Raw genomic sequence first — 22500 nt, forward strand, 5'->3', positions numbered from 1 at the left:
GCATTTTGCTGGTTGTTGGTTTAGGCTGTTTGGTTGAATAACATTTTCGGGTTATTTAATGACGGGTATAGTCATTTTGGCACAAGAGTTTTAGTGCTTCAACTTTTGGATATTTTTAAATATTTATTAAGTCTGTAAGTATTTTTTAAATTAAGAATGGTATATATTTTGTTACATGGAAACCGCGCCAGACAAGGCGTGATGCCACTTGATGTAAGGTGCTAGCAAGAACAGAAGATGATTATCGCAAAGATAGATGCTCTTCTGAAAAGACCAAGACAGATAACACAAATACATATGCACATATACATACATACATGTATGTATATGGACTATGTACATAGTAGGAGGAAAACAATCAGCACGAAAAGAGTTCCAGAAGCCTGCAGTTCTTGTAAAGAAACTACTGGAATAGGAAACTGAATTGTACTGAGGTATCAAAACAACGAATTGATGGACATCCTAGACACTAGAGTTGTAACAAAGGAAGCAGGCTATATAGATCAGACAATTCTGAAATACACATGCTATAATAGTATTTATAGAAAAGACTGAGACTAGCCAAACCATGTCTGTGTGTGTTTCTGTGTGAAAGTGTGAGGGGGCGAGAGGGTGGAGGTACACATAAAAAGAAACACAGAATCGAGTTATTTTGATGGGGAAAATAAATTAACTCTGTTATATATGCTGCATACAGACTATTTTGCATTGTGTAAAAAAATCATTTTTTTCAGTGTTGCCCAATGAAGAGAAAAACTTAAATATTTGAAGAAAAGTGAGGGGTGTACTCACTTTTCTAATACACTGTATATAACACTATATATACTTTTATACATACATACATATATATATATATATATATATATATATATATATATATATATATATATATATATATATATATATATATATATGCATATATACTTTTAAATATACACTTTTATACATACATATAACACTATATATACTTATATACATACATATATATACTTTTATGCATATATATATAACACTATATATACTTATATATACTTTTATACATACATATATATAACACTATATATACATATAAACTTTTATACATACATATATATAACACTATATATATATATATATACTTTTATACATACATATATATAACACTATATATATATATTTTTATACATGCATATATATAACACTATATATATATATATATTTTTTATACATACATATATATAACACTATATATGCATATATATTTTTTTATACATACATATATATAACACTATATATATATATACTTTTATACATACATATATATATAACACTATATATATATACATTTATACATACATATATATAACACTATATATATAAACGTTTATACATACATCTATATAATACTATATATATGTATATACTTTTATGCATACATATATATAACACTATGTATATATATATATATATATATACTTTAAAACATACATATATATATAACACTATATATATACTTTTATAGATACATATATATAACACTATATATATACTTTTATAGATATATATAACACTATATATATACTTTTATAGATACATATGTATAACACTATATATACTTTTATAGATGCATATATATAACACTATATATATACTTTTATAGATGCATATATATAACACTATATATATATACTTTTATAGATGCATATATATAACACTATATATATATACTTTGATACATGCACATATATAACACTATATATATACTTTTATAGATGCATATATATAACACTATATATATACTTTTATAGATGCATATATATAACACTATATATATACTTTTATAGATGCATATATATAACACTATATATATACTTTTATAGATGCATATATATAACACTATATATATATACTTTTATAGATACATATATATAACACTATATATATATACTTTTATAGATGCATATATATATATAACACTATGTATATACTTTATAGATGCATATATATAACACTATATATATATACTTTTATAGATGCATATATATAACACTATATATATACTTAGATACATACATATATATAACACTTTATATATATATACTTTGATAGATACATATATATAAAACTATATATATATACATACATATATATATATATATATATATATATATACATACATAATAAGTTATAAAATATATATGCTAATTAAGCTACACAGAATATTCCGCTTTTCATTCACGCTAGGATTCATCAGGCTTATGCGGGATTATATATATATATATATATATATATATATATATATATATATATATATATATATACATTCTCTGGTCGGCTTCCGTTCCTGGGCCAATGTGGACCAATAGAATAACGAGTCAAACGTTTTGGAATAAAGAAAGCAGTATAGATCAGACTAGTCTGAAGAACACAGGCCATAATAGATAAGATTTTTTGTGTGTTTGTGTGTGAGAGAGGGGAGGGAGTACAGAGAAGAATAAACCGTGGACCAATCAAATTATAGATATGTTCCTGAACCTTATCAAGAACACTCAAATGACACAGAGGTTCACTATCCCAAATATGACAAAAGTATTTCATACAAGGCGTGACAGTAGATTTCCATAGAACGAGAATAGCTTCAGCCATGAAGCAATGTTCAGAGTAATAGAGAGAACCCACTTCATGAGAATCAGAAAGAGCAAATGGATCTAATATATTAGGTTGGTGCAAAAATAATGTCGTTTGTTTTTACGTTCAACTTCAAGTAAAAAAAAAAAAGCATTATTTTTGCACCAACCTAATATAAATCCCAAGAAAGATTTTATGAGAAAGAAAGTTTAAGAAGTTTCATAGTCGATTTCGTCTCAAGAGCAGAGCCATCCATGATAATCTCAGGACGAAAAAGGGACACACCTACGATTGAAAGACAAGTTTAGTCTTAACAGGATATAAACAAAACAAGCTAGTGTATATATTTTTTATATAAATCTCTACTATTATATAGAAGAAAATTTGTATGTGTTTGAATTCGTTTCCTGTGGACTCTGAAATGGCTCGACCGATTTTTATAAAATTTTAAACAAATGTACTTTATGTATCTGGCAATGTTCTTGGATATGTTTGTGTCTGAATATAAGATAAGTATTGACAAACGAACGATAATTGAAAATTTTGATGAAGGTAGGAACAGACGATTTTGATCAAAGTTAACATCTTATACGGCCTAACATTACAGTTGCATGTGAGAAGTTTTATTACCACACAAGTAGAAAGGTCCGGCATCTAAAAATCAACAGTAGGTTATTTGATATGACAAGAGTGCGTTCGAATGAATGTTTCTTTTCAAAGTACAACTGAACCATGATACTTGACTTCTTCATTTTAAACATAAATTCAAACCATCATCACCGCATACTATGAGAAAATGACTGTAGGGAAGAGAAGAGACCATCCTCCCAAAGTAGATTGCATAGTCGATTTTGTACTTTGTCAAGACAGAAATGCATGCTCTGAGTGACCCCTCTCCATCTTAGGGTGTATCTTATAGCGGTAAAGGATTGTATAAGGAGACGGGTATTTTCTGGAGCGGTAGAACGATCTAACACTTTTTAAGGTTTCAGGGAGGTAGTAAGTAAACTTTGGGTTTATTTCTGGCAGTCTTAAAACTCTTGTTTCCCTTATTTTGTCCTTTAATCCTCACATTAGATGAGCGATGTTTCCGAAAAAGGGGGAACAAGTACTATTTTCTGGGTAGGGATCTATGTTTAAAACATTTATCAGTGGCTAGTTTTTAACCATGAAGTAATATTTTTCTTTATCTCCTTAAAGACATCAATTGGCTTCAGGTTTTGTCTAGAGCGATTTCCAGAAAAAATAACAACAACATTAAAAAAAAAAGTATTGAAATCTGACCTTTTCTCTGTCTAAAGCTGTTTTGATGACTAGAATCCCATGTTCTGGATTAATATCGAATTGGTTAGCAATATCCCCACTGCTGATGGAGTACGTCACGAGAGCATTTGACGCACTGTCGGAATCAACGGCAACAATCTGTACACTACTGTTTCCAACTGGCTCTGACTCTAGAATCTGTACGGAGTAGACGTCTTGTGCAAACCGTGGAGGATTGTCGTTTATGTCGGTTACGTTAATCGTTACGACGGCTGTGTTGCTTAAGGGGGGAGTACCGCCATCGATAGCTTGAATGGTCAGAAAGTACTCCTTCGTCGTTTCATAGTCCAACGGTTTGTTTACAAATATTACACCTGCGAAAGAAAAAGAAAATACACATTAAGGTAATTCTATAAAGAGATGCATATATATATATATATATATATATATATATATATATATATATATATATATGGGGTATGTCTAAACATTACTGAAACTCTATGGAAGTATTCATTCGATTAAAGGTGCCCGCATATTGATTATGATTTAGAGGAACCGTATATTGCAAGGAAACATTAGTTAAAAACGACGTACATATGAAGATTGAAATATGTTTTACTTGTTTTATTGTATATAGCTTTTACATTATCGAATAATGCATCACTTTTGTTTCCAATATATATATATATATATATATATATATATATATATATATATATATATATAAGGTATCCTAATAAAATGTATGCACTCTTTAAATGACCATAAAACCAACATTTATTATCAGAAAGAAAAGTTTCATACATCAAAATACTCTGAACAAATATAGAAACCAGCTAATTATCGAAAGTGTTCAAATTATTGGCCATTGTGGTCCACGAACAGCTGACAACCCTCGCGGATTGAATCGAAAACATTCCTAATCAGTTCAATTGGGGTGTTGACACATCTTCTTTCAATGGTTGCTATCAACTCATTCATTGTAGCTCGTTTTGTGGTGTGAACCACGTGTTTCATATGCCTCCACCCACCAAAAAGAGAAAAAAACTTCCTTTTTAAAATGAAATAGGTTTTTAACTCATTTTCAAAGTGTTTTTTAACATGTTTTATTAACTACTTGTTCTTTATATATATATATATATATATATATATATATATATATATATATATATATATATATATATAGAGAGAGAGAGAGAGAGAGAGAGAGAGAGAGTTCATCGCTTATACTTGTTTGGTCGATTCGAAAATGGCCTGTTAGACCGATTCAAACTCTAAATTATTTCCCCCATGTTGGACACTTGTGGGGTGATTTTGTCTTTTCTAATGTCACGTTTCCTCTTGCATTCTTCATTGCGTGCAGATTCAGCAACTGCAGCCCCTTTGTGAGTTGCGGCACGCCAGAAACATCTGCCTTAAGTTAGTTTTTCTGTGAGTTAGAATACAAACCTAACTGTTTGAGGAAGACTTTCAGATTGTCCTTGAACTGTTTCCGCTGTCCACCTGTGGGTCTTTTTCCTTTGGGCAGCTTACCGCAAAGAAGCTGTTTTGGGAACCTTGAATCAGGCATACGACATATATTACCTCGCACTGCTCTAACATGGTGTCTACTGACAGAAGGTTTAACCGGGTTAAAACATCTGTGTCTGATATTTTGTTTTGTCAATTGATTTGCAACAAGTCATATGGAAATTGTTTCAGCTTCTTGGCATGTCTAGCATATATGGTCCAAGTTTCACAAGCATTCACGAGGGTTGTTAGAATCATTATATATATATATATATATATATATATATATATATATATATATATGCATAGATCATCGTATAACGATTAGATCACTATCTCATTGACGTAAATGAACATTTAAATTAAAATGTTTAAATTCAAAGTTATTTCACGCGGTTAATGGTTGCCAAATTGATACGGTCTTCGCCAATCGAGCCAGAGATGTCTCGTGTTGCGGGGTTCGAATCGTTCGACTGGTGTTAATCATGACACCCTGCACTGAAGATTCCCGAAAGGATGAAACACTAGTGTCTGTAGGTATTTAATTATTATAGTAAAAAAATAATTATATATATATATATATATATATATATATATATAATTATTCTATAAATATAACTATTGTCTTTTAGTACACAAATCATTTTCAGCTAAATATAATTTCAATCAATGAAACCAAAGTGTATTGTTATAGTCGATGGTACAACATAATTTGATTTTGGAACAATCCATTTAAAAATTTGTAAAGTCGGAATTGTTTTACCTTAGATTAGCCACCAATTACCACATTACTGATTGGACAATCACGTTCTTTTAAAATGTGTTAGGGAGGTGATAACGTACGTATGAAGACGAAATTCCTTAGCGTATTACTATATACTAGCAGGACCTGTGGAAATTCCACAAGTAGCATCTATCATATGTAATAGATAGCTGCTAGGCATTCTGTGGATGTTTTGATGAAAGAAAACTCCGCATTATTATTGTACCTATTTACTATGCCTCCCCACGGGACAGAGTTAGACACCAGGGTCGTTTTTTAACGTGGAGAAAAGGTACAAAAATAAAAATTGTCTCAGTCGTTAAGGATTTCTCCTCCCCCGAAAGAGAACAAGAAATAGAAGTGCAGAATCTGAAGAACAGATTGTATTTATTTGCTTCCCCACTGAGCAAATTAGGCACAAGGCCGTTTTTTAATGTGGAGAGAGAGGGAGGGGGAGGGAAAAGGGGGCCAGCTCCCGATGGGTGGGAAATGGGAGCTGGATAGTGACAATTGGTATGAAGGGTTGCCCCTACATTGACCAAGGTCTGATATGTGGGGTTACCCCCACATATGATCTTTGCTTGCAGTATCTGCCGGAACAGATACTACACTTTGAGATATTAAATCTTTTATTCATGTTAAAAAATACAGTCAAAATTAACGATGAACAAAAAACTTAGGCACATGGCCAACTCAAAAGGGGGGATTTTGGGGGTCGTTGGTCATCCTTGTCACTCCAGAACTATCTTAGCCCGAAGGCCAAGGGTGAATAATTATTATTCCTTTGGTTAAAACTGTAAAAGTACTTATCTAAGTAATCTCGTTAACGTAGTGTCAGAAATCTGGTTATAACGGTTTATCTACAATATCTTTATAAGAGAGACAGCTCATTCATTGTTTGTAACATATTCCCATTGTATGGACGCATGGCACAAAAGGAAACCCCACAATATCTTTATACCATCTTTAGACAGAACATATAGTGTTCTTGGATCCTATCCAGAAGACCAAGAAGGTATATTTTAGTTTTATGTATGGCCCAAAAGCGACATCATTGTTTAAAATTTTTTTTTTTTTACATTGCGTCTTCGGTGATCGGGAGATCCCACTTATTAAAAAGGGGGGTAGAAGGTGGTAGCACACTACAAACATTAAATTAGCGTATCTACATACTAATTTAAAGTCTTTCTATCCTCCTTTTAAATAAATAGGATCTCCCGATCTAATAATTTATATTGTGGAAACAGTGACACACGTACGTATGTAGATTAAAGGTACAACAGTATTAATATATATATATATATATATATATATATATATATATATATATATATATATATATATATATATAAATAAATAAAAAGTACTTGCCTGATCGTTTATGTATTCTGAATTTCTGCTTATCATTTCCAGACACAATACTGTAATCTATCTCAGCATTTACACCAGCATCCTTACTGGTGGCGAGCACCCGCACGACACTCGTACCAACACCATTGTCCTCACGCACTTCGGCCATATAAATTGTGTGCTCAAACTCTGGAGGATTGTCGTTCACATCCAAAAGTTTTATGTTTAGGGTTGCGGAAGATGAAAGTCGTGGGAAGCCCTGGAATTAAGGATTAAAGAAAGAACAAGGAGTCATAAGAAACGGATTTTAACGATATAATAAAGTAATAAAGTAAAATGGTCGACCATAGTCGATGGCGACCCAAAAGCTATCTTTACATTAACTACTACCCTGAAGTAAAGGGTAACGATTTCCAAGTTTGACAAGATGTATCTGGAGAAGGTCAGAGGTAAAATCAATTGTGAAAATAACATTCAAGATGATAACAGTTGTCCGAGTAATCCATTACTATATAATCTATTATTAATGAAGATTTCGTATCTGTGTGTGTGAAGCCGAAACTATACTATCAATTCTATCAATTGTATTACTGCACTGCATTTTATTGATCAATTCAGTTTACTCTAATATTTCAGACAGATATATACTATCTTTCAATCCCTAATTCAGATGGAAAAAATAGTGGAGTATCTGTTCTTTTGTCATGAGACTATCCTCCCAGACATTACCTCCTCCTTTTGGAGGAAATAATGTAGCATATAAAATAAAATACGCATCAAGTGCGCTTGAAAGCCAAATCACAACGTAATATAAGGAAAATACAAAATATTTTACTTGTTTGAAATTTATCACAAATATATTTCAGAGGTATACTCCATCTTCAGTGTGTTATTTTGTTTCTTTTTTTTCCTTTTCTTCTTCCTTGCCATGTTGTAAATTTGGAGAAAGAAGTCTGTTTGTAAAGAGCCGCGCGTTCTATCAGCGGTTGTATTTTGAAATGTTTGAACTGTGCGTAGGCAACGCGAGAATAACGTCAAGAATGAGAGTTCATGTAGACCCCCCCCAAGAAACAGACTTCTTTCTCCAACTTTACAACATGGCAAGGAAGAAGAAAAGCAAAAAAAGAAACAAAACAACACACTGAAGATGGAGTATACCTCTGAAATATATTTGCGATTAATTTCAAACAAGTAAAATATTTGTTTATTTTCCTAATATTACGTTGTGATTTGGCTTTCAAGCGCACCTGATGCGTATTTTATTTTATTCAAATTAAAACAACGTTAATGTAGTATATATTATTGACGTTAATGTAGTATATATTCTTTTGTAATAAGATCCTCCTCCCAGGCATTATCTTCTTTATTTTTTGGGTTGGAGGTGGAGTGTGGGCATAGTACTATTCTCCCAGGCATTACCTCCTTATTTTAGGGGAAGGAGGACAATCTAGTGTTTATTCTATAATTATGAAATCATTTTCAAAAGTATTATCTTCTCCAATTGTTTTGATGGTGAAGAGGTACGTTTGTGATATACTAGAAAATACTTAACGACCTCTGGTCGTACATTTTGTTTTGCTAGTAATATAAGTTATAACTATGGCTATGATGACAGTATATTCTTTTCATTATTTTGACTCTCGAGTGTGTATCTGTTGATATCTTATATGCTTTTATACAGAGTGATGTGGTTCTCAGTTGATTAACTGTGTCTGACTGTGTCGGATATATATATTCCAGAGTCAAAAGAATGAAAAGAATATTCTGTTATCATAGTCCTAGTTATCACTTTTGAAAAAAAAAAAAATCTGAAGCATAAACTACTCATTTTTTAAAAAAATCAAACTTAAAACAGTTCTTATCTGCACAATACTAAGTCGATATAGCATACATATACATTCGCGTTGGAATTATTTCACTGGACGCAACTATTTTAAAAAAAAACTTTAATATGGATAGAAATGAAAAAAAAAGGGGCCACCTACTTTATCGTAGGCGACGACTGTGACGTTGTACGAGTCTTTAACTTCACGGTCCAACATCTTTGTCAGACTAATGATGCCATTGTTCACGTCGATCTTCAAGAAATTATCATCAGGATTCTTTAGGCGGAATTTAATTTGCTTGTTGATTCCTATAGAAATAAAATTACTAGGTTAATAGACACAAACAGAAATTGATATGCTCGTTGCATCATAGAAATAAACGTTGCTATTAGAAACATAAAATACAAAATACAGTTAGGAAAAAGTTCAAAACAATTTATTTTGATTTGTCTACTTAGGTCGAATGTGTTTGCATTAAAATAAAAACAATTTTATCTGTATCTCCACTATTATATAAAAGGAACTTTGTCGTGTGTCTGTTTGCGAGTTCGTTTCTCATAGACTCCAAAATGACTGCGCCAATTTTTATGAACTTTCACCCAAAGGTACTTTATATGCTTGGCAGTGTTCTTAGATAGGTTCTGTATCAGAATATCTTCGATAAGTATCAATAATCGAATTAATCCAATAAAACAAGGAACAAGCGATTTTGATCAGTGTTAAAATGTTATATAGCCTAATATCACAAATGCATTCGAGAAGTTTTATTACCAAACAAGCTAAAAGGACAGACATATAAAATCAACAAAATATTCTTTGATATGGCAGAGGCGCGTTCGAAATGAATGTTTTTGTTTAGAGCACAATTGAAGCACAATACTTGACTTTTGCATTTGAAACTTAAAATTCAAGCCATAAAATAATTTTATAAAATCAATCGTAGGTTCTCTACAGTGCAATGTAGACTACGATATATTGTGGACTACGTCACTGCAGGGAGGCATGTGAAGGTCCCCCACCCCTGTACACCGCAATGGGTCTCCAACTAGAGCAAGTAATCGATTGATTTGATTGAAAAATAGGCGATTTCACAGATTTCGATGAAAACTATGGGAGTGTGAAACATTCGTTTATCATCATTCCATCCCGGGCAACATCGGGTCTTCTTGCTAGTATTTAATAGAAAATATAAGCATGTAAGTTAAGGTTAACTATGACTTTAAGTAAGTAATTATCCGTAAACTATGTTATTTCTTCCGGAAGTAGAATTATGATCGGACTGGAAGTGTTTAATTTTAAGATAAGTCAGGTCGTTTGTCATATATGTCAAATAATAAATTTTTATTAATATTATTTAATTATTTAATAGTTTAAATTAAAATTTGCATTTTAGACGCTAAATATCTGGCAAACAGAAATACAGAGAACCATAATATTGACAACGTTCCAATATTGGAGACACAACCTTATCACAAGCTGTTACCAACATAATATTTTTTCGATTTCTAACCTAGCACAAAATAAAAAATATTTAAATACAAATTTTCAACTGACAAATGATTTTGTATTATTTAGTGTTATCCTCACAACGTTTCAGCCGATGTAACCTTTAATCTTCTTCAGGTGTATCTTGTCATACTCTGGAATCCTTCTGTCAAACTCGGGAATCTGCATGGGGTTTTGGACAGAGCCTTTTTATTTAATCCTCCTTATTTAATCTCTATATTTAATTTTATTTAATGCAGGTAGCATGCTCTTGTTCTTTCAGTCATAACTGTGTCCATTCGAAATTCCATGTAGATTCCAGAGTTCAACAGAAAGATTACCAGTGTTCAGCAAGATAGACCTGAAGAAGGTTGGAGGTTACAACGGTAGAAACGTTGTGAGTATAACACTGAAGTCGTCCGAATAATCCAAGTAATCCAATTTATTAATCTTCATCTCAAAAAATGAGAAATGAATCAGATTTAACAGAAAAGGTTAGTAAAGCAGCCTTCTATCAATATCTTTAATATAGATGTACAAAAAAAAAAAAAAAAAACTGAAATCGAGATGAAATTCCCAGCCTGGGGTCCACGGCCCACATGTGTGTGCTTGTGTTGAGAGAAAACAAAAAATAATTTGGATTATGAGCTAGTGAAGTTGTGAAAACACATTAAAAATAATTTGAAAAATGTGTAACTACTGTAATATCAATCTTGATAAACAAGAGAGTCAAGATTAAAAGAAAGATACCGAGAGACAGGAATTCACTCTTTGAAGAAACAAAAGTTTTTTTTTCTCACTCATCACGAATCGTTTGAAGTTTTCATGGGAAAATTAACATTTTCAGTATTGAGAGAGAGAGAGAGAGAGAGAGAGAGAGAGAGAGAGAGAGAGAGAGAGAGATGTCATAGCAGGGAAAAAGGAAGGTAAGACGAGACAGAGAGGGAAGAGAAAAGAAACGAGAAATAAAGATAAAGTTAGGGAGAGAAAATACAAGAAAGAAAGGAGAAATAAAATCCATCGAAATAGTGACGTAAAAATAAGGAAGTAAGTCTCTAGTCCTTTGGAGGAAATCAAGTTTCTTATCTATATATATAAAAAGCAAAATGTGTGTTAGTGTGTGTGTGTGTGTGTGTGTGTGTGCACATTTTGTGTATGTCCGGCAAAGTTATTTTGGTGTGAGGGGGGGGGCGCTCGGGAGAGGTCACTGTTTCTTAGAACTTTTTAAATGTTCCCTAGATTGTAATATCTCCAATTTACGAAAGGAGCTCGCGTGTATCTTTTATTTGGGCGACTTTTACACGCTATTTTTGCAATATTTTTTACTCTCCGTGTGTTTCTTTGGCTTTTCCATAGAAAAAAGTGAAACTCTGAAAGCGAATGCGTGTCCTCGGCCTTTCCTGCCGAGACGTCCAGAAAAGCAATCAGCTTTGATCAATACGGGATGAAACCCCTTATATCAGACAATTGGTATTCATTTGGACACCCCCTTTTTATGGGGAGCTGATTTTCCCCAACATCTTAGGAGGAAATAAAGCCAAAGTTAAGCCTTGTGATGTTTGACCTCATGAAATTCACGCACCTGTCACTTAACTTTTTATCATTGAATTATAATGCTTTTCACTTCCTGTCCCATCGTGGCCAAGCAGTAAGATGTCAGGTTTTTTTGCACTTTCTTTTTCATCCTCGCGTCAAGGCTTCAGGTTCTAGCCTACCTTCCTACCAAAAATTTTTTTTTTCTTTTACACCTCCAAAACACACGGGCAACACCGGGCTAGTCTATCATATAAAGGGCAAAATGGGTGTGCGCATTTGTGTATGTCCACGAAAGGCTTTTTGCATCAGGGTTCTTTCAACGGTTACATTTTGGGAGAAGTTTTCTTATGCTGCCTAGAGTGTAATATCTCAGATTTACAAATGGACATTGTCTCTATCTTTATTTTGATCAGTTTTAAAAATTTCAAGTGTTTGTCTTTTTCATATAAATAAAGCAAAGCTAATCGGATGCAAACGACAACTCCCAGTCTTCAGGCCGTGTAGTATCTGTTCTGTAATTGGTTCTTTGTCAATGTCGAGAAACCCTTCATATTGAGACAATTACTGCCATAGTGTCCCCTTTTTTGGAGGAGATGCTTTTCCCCCACATTAAAAACAACCTTTGTGGGGGTTTAAAAGCAATGCCATTTCTGCAAGTCATCTTTTTGATTGACTGCGTTAAATTTGAAAGCTTTACACTTCTGATCGTGTCATGGAGTAGAGGTAAGACGTTAGGTTTTCTTTCACTTCTTTTTTGTTTTTGCATCACGGGTTCAAGCCTGCCAGCTTACAACCACGTTTTTTTTTGTTTTTTTGTTTGCACCTACAAATATCCGGGCAACGCCAGGCACCCAGGCTGGTCTATTATATAAAAGGCAAATGTCCATGTGTATGTTTGTATGTCCAGCTAAAAGTAAAAAAAAAAAATATAAAACAGACACCATCAAGTTGGAATTGTCTTGACTGGCATGTTCCTGAATGCATAATATCTAAAATTAAAAAAAAAAATCTTTTTGTGAGGGTCTACTAGCCCAGGTTTAGTTGGGGGTTGGTGGGTCAGTTTTACAGAATTATTATGTATTAGCAAGAGTGCCTGGCGTTGCCTGGGTGTTTGGAGGTGTAAAAGAAAAAAATTTCGGTACCTAGGTAGGCTCGAACCCAAAGCATTGAGACAAATAGCCCGATAACTTACCACAACGCTATGAGGGCAGTTAAATTGAAATTAAACGATTAAAAAGTAAAATGACAGGTGTATAAATTTAATGAGGTCAAATATTACACCATAGGGGAATGAAATTATGCACTTAATTTTGCCTGCAAGCCAGTTTCTGCGTATTTGGTTTTGGTTTTTACCCAACAAGTTTGGGAAAACTAGCTTCCCATAAAAAGGGGGGTATCCAAATGAATAGCAATCCTCTGATATGACGGGTTTTGCCCACATTGCTCAAAGCTCGTTGCTTTCTGGACGTCCCAGGACGAGTGCCAGGGAACTTCGTTTTGCTACGGTTTCAGTTTCGCTTATATATAGAAAAGCCAAACAAACATGCGGAAAGTAAAAAAATAGCGTGAAAATAGTGGGTAAAAGTCGTCCAAATAAAAGATACATATGACCTCGTTTCGTAAATCGTAGATATTATAATCTAGCGAGTATATAAAAAGTTCTAAGAAACAGTAACTGCTGCAAGTCTCCCCCGCCCCACCGAAAAAAGCCTTTGCCGGACATACAAAAAATGTGCACGCACATTTTGCCTTTTATATATATAGATTGATTTGAAAATTAAATGCTGACCCATTAATAGAGGAATCTATTACATAAAGAAAAGTTTTCTGTGTGTATTTCCAGAGGAATGAGCTGGATAAAGGAGAAAAAGGAGATTGGGGAGAAGGAAGGGTAAAACGAGAGAGGGGGGAAAGAGAAAGATAAAGAGAGGTAGAGAAATAGAAGTTTTAATAGGAATATGCTACACTTCTACCCTAGGCAACGTCGAGTAGCCCTGCTTGTTTAAAAACAAAACTGAAAACGCACAAAGATCCAAGGATTTAGTTATTTAAATGGAAATCTGCCTTTTCTGGATTTAAAAAAAGAAAATCCAATTTTCGCTAAATATCAGAGAATTTACATTCCTATTTTAAAGAATGTGCGTAAAAGTGCACATGTATTTTTTTGCAAGGGATGAAGAGTTGCAGCATTTACTGACCAGCATCTTTATCAGTAGCTGATAGCTTTGTAATCAATGTGTTGATTTTGGAATCCTCCGGAATTGAGACTTTGTACACTTGGTTGGAGAACTGTGGTGCATTGTCATTGACATCTTTAATACTGATGAGCACCTCTGTCGTGCAGGATCGTCCGCCACCATCTACGGCATGCACTTGCAGTCGATATTCTGATTGTTGTTCCCGGTCAAGGTGTCCCTTAATGGTCAACACGCCTAGAAAAAACAAAATGATAAAAAAGTGAAAACATTTAACTTATGTCTCAGATTCTAAAATAAAACGTTTAAAATTAGGCAAATTGTATTGAGAACTTGAGAAACAGAGAATCAATATATATGTGAAATATCAAATGACCTAGTTTGACATATTGGGCGTTTTAAGACGAGTAAAAAAGAAAATGATTTTTGTGAGTTAAGGAATAAACTGCTGATTTTTCAGAGAAGTAACAAAGAATAGTAAATTTGTATAAATCAACATGGTACAACTTGATTCTTTTGTTGGGATTCTAGCAAGAGAAGCCACATAATGTTTGCTGACATCCTTAAGTGAATGAGGTACTATGGAACTGACTGGATTCGAACTTCGTACATCTATGTCATCAGTCACTGCTGTTATCTACTTAATCTCCCAGAAACTAGCCGCAGGAAAACCCAGTGTTGTTCGGATTTGAATAAGGAAAATTACTATGTCCTTTTTCTCTATGCTCATTATGTTGGACGGTGGGGCATCAAATTATCGATGAATAAATGTTGGTGTATATAAACCGACAGACAGGGTGTATATAACTTTTACGATGAACAATGTTTTGCTTGAGCTGGACTGGAACGGTGACGTGGACATGTCGTCATATTATTTTGAGGGGATAACAAATACTTGTACATGAAGGGACTTCAGACTACAAGAGGAGACAATGGAGGGTTAGAAAAATGTTCTTCGGTGAAGAAGAAGTGAAGTGTATATAATAGCAACATTCTCTCTAATAGTCTGTAAATATTTAAGAGTTCGATAAACATATAACATGGCAGTAACAACCGGGATGAATCCACATACCTTTTTCTTCGAAAGATGACACAACACAAATTTCTATTTCATATAATATTTATCCACACACCGTGTCAACATTTTAGAGATTACAGCCCTTTGACTTCACATTTTGATCTTGAGTTCACCAGCTTCCATGGTGTCTTCTTCTCGACTTCTTGTCTGACTTCTTCAACTGACTTCCCTGACTGCCTTCCAATTATTGACTAACTGATAAGCTCTCTTCTAAGATCCAATTCATCTTAAGTGACCTCTACATCAGACTCTAGAGGTCAGACCTATTTTTAAATTATTGCTTGAGCTAGTTATGAAAACTAACATCCCTTTCCATGAAAACGTATTTGTTTTTATTTATCTAAAATTCCTTTTTGTTATTGTTTATAGAATCTAGTCAAGTTAAATTCCTAAAACGTCATTTAACTATAATTGTCCTTGAATTGGATTTTTCTCTTTAAAACAAATCTAATTCAATCTACATGATAATAAATAATACTCTTCTTGCTCAGGTAATTCAGCGACACTTCAGGAGTGTTAATATGCAACAATAGTATTTTATGATGTTTCTGAATTTTTGAGATGAGGATTGGTTATTTCATTGGAATACTGCTCTCATCTTGAGTGTGATTTTCACGATGTTTCCTTCGATATAACCTCCGACCTTCTTCAGGTGTATCTTGTCGAACTAGGGAATGTTTGCAAGGAACCGTAGCACAGTGGTTAGAGTACTGGGAAAAATCAATTGTAAAAGTGACATTCTCCTGAAGATTGAAGGTTCAATCCTCAGTGAGGGCGCCCCCAAAAAATACATTTGAGAATTACTTAGGACCTCTATCCAATCATGGCTGACAAAACAAGAGCATGCTAACCCTGTGAAGTAAATAAAGGGTTCCGCTCGAAATTCCCTAGTTCGACAGAAACATTTCCGAGTTCGACAAAATACTCCTGAATAAGGTAGGAGGTTATATTGACCGAAACGTGAAAATCACACTCAAGATAAGAACAGTAGTCTGATGAATAATAATACAAGTAATATTTTATTTTTGTTTTACTGCCACTGCATTTCGCCACCTTAATAAAGTCGGATGAAAATGAAATTATTTAAAACTATCTGAATTACTATCTTATAGGTACAGTTTAAATTCCATTGAAATCTGATGAACATATTTGAGGTTTTAAGGAGGCTCTGCTCTTATGACTCACTTATGTAGAGTGGCACTTGGAGATTTGTGATCAATTCAGTTTTCTTCTCTGCTGTATTTTATATATATGATTTTCATATCCAAATAGAATATATTTGAAGTTTTAAGAGGATTTTGTCTTCATAGCCCTCTTAGAAGTGCAATTAGAGATTCAGGGCCACTTCCATTGTCTTTCTCGGAAATATTTATACATATGATTAAATTTAATCAAAAATAGGATGCTCATATTATTTGGATTTATCGAACTATTGTTCTCATTTTGAGTGTGATTTTCACAACGTTTCGGTCAATGTAACCCCTGACCTTCTTCAGGTGTATTTTGTCGAACTTGGGAATGTTTCTATCGAACTCAGGAATTTGGACGCAATTTCGAATGGAATCCTTTATTTACTTCACACGGGAAGCATGCTCTTGTTCTGTCAGCCATGGTTAGATAAAGGTCCTAAGTAATTAGCAAATGTATTTTTCGGTCGCCCACATTGAGAATTGAACCTTCATCCTTCAAGAGAATATCACTTTTACAATTGATTTTTCCAAGCACTCTAACCACTGCGCCACAGGTATTTGAGAACATTAGTCCAATGAATCTAAATAATACGAATAACCAATACTCATCTAAAAAAATCAGAAGCGTCAAAATAGGATACATTTGAAAGTTTTCAACTGCATTCTGTCCATATAACCTGTTTATGGGTGGCATTTAAAGATTCGAAACCTCTTCTATTGTCTCCTTCAGAAAATTTTACATATGAATGCACTTATTTAAAAACTTTTTAGAAAAAAACCCTATTATAGTATTATATATATTAAATATTTAATTCTTTGACTTAGACATCTGGATAACAACTAGTAGTTATGTTGTTAAGCAATAAAAATAACGTTCTTTGCATTCGGCATTGTAGAATGAGGAGTGCCCTTACCTGTGTGTAGTCCCATACTAAACATATCTGAATTCTCCCCACTTAGGTGGTATTTAATGCGAGAGTTCCTGGTCTTCTTTTCATCCTTGTCATGAGCCCGGAATAGCTTCAGGAAAGTGGAAGGAGCATCATCTTCTTTTATAAAGATCGAAACAAATGTCTGCAAAAGAAAAAGAAAAGCCATTCAAGTCTTGAATTATTTCTACCGTGGAATGAGTCTTCAAGTATCATATATCTATGATCTATATAACATATAAGTCTTGTTCCTAAGATAGTATGACCGATCGTATAGTTGCAAAGGAAGATTTTTTTTATTAAGGGTATCATCACTTATCCAGGCCCAAAGGCCTATCGAGGATAAGGGTTAAATGAGTTTCAGGAGGACAGTGAGAAAACAGCGTGAGGATTAATAATGATAGCGGTGATTTAGCAGAATTTGATTATTTAAGAAGACAGGTCGACCAGAATTTGTTTACATTAGATTCACGACGACTACCTTCTAGTCAGCTAGAAAGCAGCCTCACAGCGTTGTGTTCCATGGGCAGTTCTAGGAAAGAAACTTTGCTCATGGAAATTTGATTACTTTGATATATATATATATATATATATATATAAGTGAAATTGTCTGTGTGTCTGTGTGTGTATATTTCTCTATCAAACTACTCTGTCAATTTTCAGTCTACAGACACAGGATTTGACATGAGGAGTATTGAGATTTGGAATATCTTTTTAATCGGTTTTCGGCCAGAAACTTTTTTGTTAAGGGTCAGAGTTCAACGATTTGACCTTTGAGAACTCTACCAAACTCGTCCGTCAATTTTGGGTCTAAACACTTGAAATTTTAGATGTAGGTTACTTGGACATGGATCACACTTTAATTTAATTTGAGCCCACAATGATAAATGTTAAAGGGTCAAAATTAGGGTCAAAGTTAAAAACCAAAATTTCTCTGCGGTCTCTACGAAATTACTCAGCCAATTTTTGGTCTAAACATTTGAAATTTTACATAAAGTGCACTCAAACATAGAGCAAGCTTTTTAATCAATTTTTGGCCAAAACTTTGGCTGCCAAGGGGTCAAAGTTCAAAAGATTCGACCTTTGCGGTTTCTAGCAAACTATTCAGCCAATTTTGATACATTTAAAATATTACATAAAAGGTATTCAGGCATGCAACAAGCTTTTTAATCAGTTTTTGGGCGAAAATTTGGTTGCCAAGAGGTCAAAAGTTGAAAGAGTTAATCTTTGCAGACTTTACCAAACTCCTCCACCAATTTTGGGTCAAAACACTTGAAATTTTAGATATAGGTTACCTGGACATAAGTCAAACTTTATAATACATATATACATATGCACATGAAGTTATGAACAGTACATAGGCCCTGAGTAAAGCCATTTAAATTTTAATTAATATAGAAACTGAGACATATGCATACGAGTATTATGTGTTTTTTTCTAAACTGTTCACTTTTTGTAAGTAAAAGAAAGAAAAAATACTCCAGCTGAGATCGAAACCCAAACCTAAAGTCAGAGAGTCAAGTACGATAACCATTACACCATCGTAAAACAATCTTTAAAAGGTGTTTCCAAACTACTTATTCTTAACAATGGTTATCTGTAATGTAAACTATTCACGCATGCGCATTCGTGAAATAGCAAGCAGATAAAAATCCGATCACTACCCTGTACCAATTTTTCAATTTTGACCCCATAGCAACCCTTTTTTTCCGAATGAAAACAGATTAAAAAGTTTTCCACATGTTTGATTATCCTATGTACCGAATTTCAAGTCTGTAGATAAAAAAATCGTTGAGTATATAGGTTGAAAAGCGCCCTCACGCACATTCTCACTTTTATAGACATACCAGATATATAACAGTGTTTCATGGTAGACAACTGATGATCCCTGAAATAACTCGAGGACTATTGTGAATTCGAGAAATCAAGTTGATACAGCGATTGCAGGTGATTAAATGACTTAATAACTAAATAGTTTTCCAACGAATGATAAAACATAAAAATTAAGTTTTTAATATAATTTTAATGGTAAAAAAAAACTTCCAAGACTATATATGTAAACAGTCTCTCTCTCTCTCATTATATATATACATATATATATATATATATATATATATATATATATATATATATATATGTCACGGCGGTCTTTCATATATACTCTGGTATACAATATATATGCTCTGAAGCCGGAAACAACTTCATTGAGCTTGTTATTTGAACATTATGAGCGATATCATTAGAGATATCTACCTTAAATATATATTTTTAAATACAATTTCAGAAATGTATATATATGAGGGAGAGAGAAAGAAAAAGACTTACATTGAAATAAAATATAATACGTACCTTATTACATATAGGGTCATTATCATTTGCATCCAGAATATCCACTCGGACTCTAGTTGTTGAAACAAACTTCCCATCAGTAACTGTAATAACGAGCTCGTACCTGCCTTTACGTTCTCTGTCAAGCTCTTTGTTCACAATGATCTCCCCATTGTTATTAATACGGAATTGCCCAAGACGATCTCCCTTTGTGATGTGATACGTTAACATGTTATTACGTCCAAGATCTTTGTCATGTGCCTGTATGGTAATGATCACAGTTCCTGGAGCGGCATCTTCATTGACCGAAGACAGGTACATCTTCTGGCCAAAGACCGGCCGCTCGTCGTTGACATCGGTCACTTTTACAATGACGTGGCTGTACGAGATGAGAGGAGTACTTCCATGGTCTTTGGCAATGATCGTGAGGTTATACTCTTCCTTTTCTTCTCGGTCTAGTGGCGATATCAATTTCAACATTCCGGTACGACTGTCCAGCGAGAAGCGGTCAGTGTACAGCACCATGTCCTCAGATAACGTATACGTGACGCGCCCACTATCTCCTTCATCTTTGTCGTCAGCATGAACATTTACAAGAACTGTTCCCACTAGAGTGTTTTCGGCTACAGTCACAGAATACGGGTTGGACTCAAACATTGGGGAATTATCGTTACTGTCGTTCACGCGGATGTGCAGTTCAACCTGATCTACTAAAGGTGGGGAGGTTTGAGTTAGGGCTTGGATTGTTATCGTGTAGTCCTTGACCATTTCACGATCCAGGGATCGAACCAGGCGTACTTTGCCGTCGGTAGTGATTGCAAAACAGGCTGGGTTGTTTGTGTTTTCAGTATACCCCGAATGGAGGGTGTAGTCTACCACGTCGGGCCCGGAAGCCGTGACCGTGAAAATCTCACTCTGACTCATGCTATTTTCAGAGACGTGAAACACTTGGTTCTTTAGCTTTTCCTTGTCGAATCGTGGCGGGATGTCTTCAGCTCCCATTACGACGATCTCAAGAGGGACGTTGTTTTCCATGCGCTGCTTTCCTTGGTCCGTCGCGGAAACAAAAAACTGGTGGACTTTGTTTTCTGTAAATGAAATGTTAAATAGAAAAAAAAATTAAGCGATCATTTCAGACCTTTTTTCGCAATTCAATGTTTTCGAAAGAATAATATATTGTAAAGAAAGTTTCTTTGAAGCACAGTCTCCTGAGAGTACGGAATGATTGAGTGGGATGCGGGCCATTATATCGTATGTTTGGCATCTTTCTCAAACTTTTATGTTCAGCTTATTTGTGGCAGCAAAATCACTAGGGACTGCATTATAACTTGAAAAGTAGAATCATACTATTTTGCTGATTATATATATATACGCATATATATATATATATATATTAATTTTTGTCTTCTATTAGACAAAAATTATCAGAATGCTCAATTACGTATGTAAGAACATATATTTATTCAATATAAAAAAAATATTATACATTAGTTGGAATATCCACCGATACTTCCGATTTCACAGAAATACTGGAAATTCAGGCTGCGGCATTAAAAATACCAACTGAACCTGTTCTTCAATTAATGATCTGTTTTGTATATAATTTAAGTAATAATAATGATAATATATATATATATATATATATATATGCAATATGTCATATATATATTATATATAATATAATGTATATATATACTTAATATAACATATATATAATATATATGTATAGATATTATATATATTATACACATATATCATTATATATATATATATATATGTGTGTTTGTGTGTGTGTGTGTGTGTGTTTGTGTGTGTGTGTGTGTGGATGTACTGGCTACGCCATTGCTATGTTGCTAAATGTGTTAGATTATATAAAAATATGAATTTACAATATATTTAAATTTTCTTCATAAACATCCACATTTATAAAAAAAACAGTTTGAATTTATTATTTATTAATAATTGTTTATTACTTTGTAATATAGTTATTATAATAATATAAAATACTGTTGAAACGAAATTATTATTTGATTCCTTTCTCCAAAATATTATCTAAAAAAAAAAAAAAAAAAAAGAAAACAGGCAAAAATTTAATATAGGGGATTTGTTTTTCAATTAACCCCGGACAATATTTCCAATTTGACGACCATGACGAAGTGGGAATTTTCTATGTAACCCAATGTTTAAATACGAGAAAAACGTCATCGTACGAAAACGAACTGTACAACTGAAGTAGGTGGGGTGGGGGTTGCACATTGGAAGCAACGTCTTTATCTTATTTTTGTACAGCAACATTTAAATTTCTTCTTGAGCGAACTTTGCACTTACCTGAACTTGAAAGGTTGCTCTTTACAGACAATACACCTGTGTTCGAATCAATGATGAACAGATCAGTCACCTCCGTATCCTCACCTGGATACAAGGAATATACGATCTTC

The 22500-nt window shown here is 33.5% G+C and overlaps 1 protein-coding gene across 14 annotated transcripts in view; it reads right to left on the minus strand.

Annotated features, from left to right (window-relative positions):
* LOC145257798 (protocadherin Fat 1-like) overlaps nucleotides 1-22500 on the minus strand; it is a 954816-nt gene that overhangs the window by 121373 nt on the left and 810943 nt on the right. For all 14 annotated transcript variants that reach the window (XR_013864025.1, XR_013864024.1, XR_013864023.1 and 11 more), the window contains 7 exons: nucleotides 22391-22500; nucleotides 20084-21150; nucleotides 17720-17879; nucleotides 14541-14774; nucleotides 9481-9629; nucleotides 7517-7754; nucleotides 3892-4244 (listed from right to left, as the gene is read on the minus strand). The exon at nucleotides 22391-22500 is cut by the window's right edge and continues 35 nt beyond it. Coding sequence is in view for 10 of the 14 variants with exons in the window: in XM_080115697.1 (XP_079971823.1) it covers nucleotides 3892-4244; nucleotides 7517-7754; nucleotides 9481-9629; nucleotides 14541-14774; nucleotides 17720-17879; nucleotides 20084-21150; nucleotides 22391-22500 (2311 nt within the window). In the remaining 4 variants the exon portion in view is untranslated. The remainder of the gene's footprint in view (nucleotides 1-3891; nucleotides 4245-7516; nucleotides 7755-9480; nucleotides 9630-14540; nucleotides 14775-17719; nucleotides 17880-20083; nucleotides 21151-22390) is intronic.

This window comes from Euprymna scolopes, chromosome 3 (genome assembly GCF_053919585.1).
Source record: "Euprymna scolopes isolate OS-2025 chromosome 3, ASM5391958v1, whole genome shotgun sequence".
NCBI lineage: Eukaryota > Metazoa > Mollusca > Cephalopoda > Sepiida > Sepiolidae > Euprymna > Euprymna scolopes.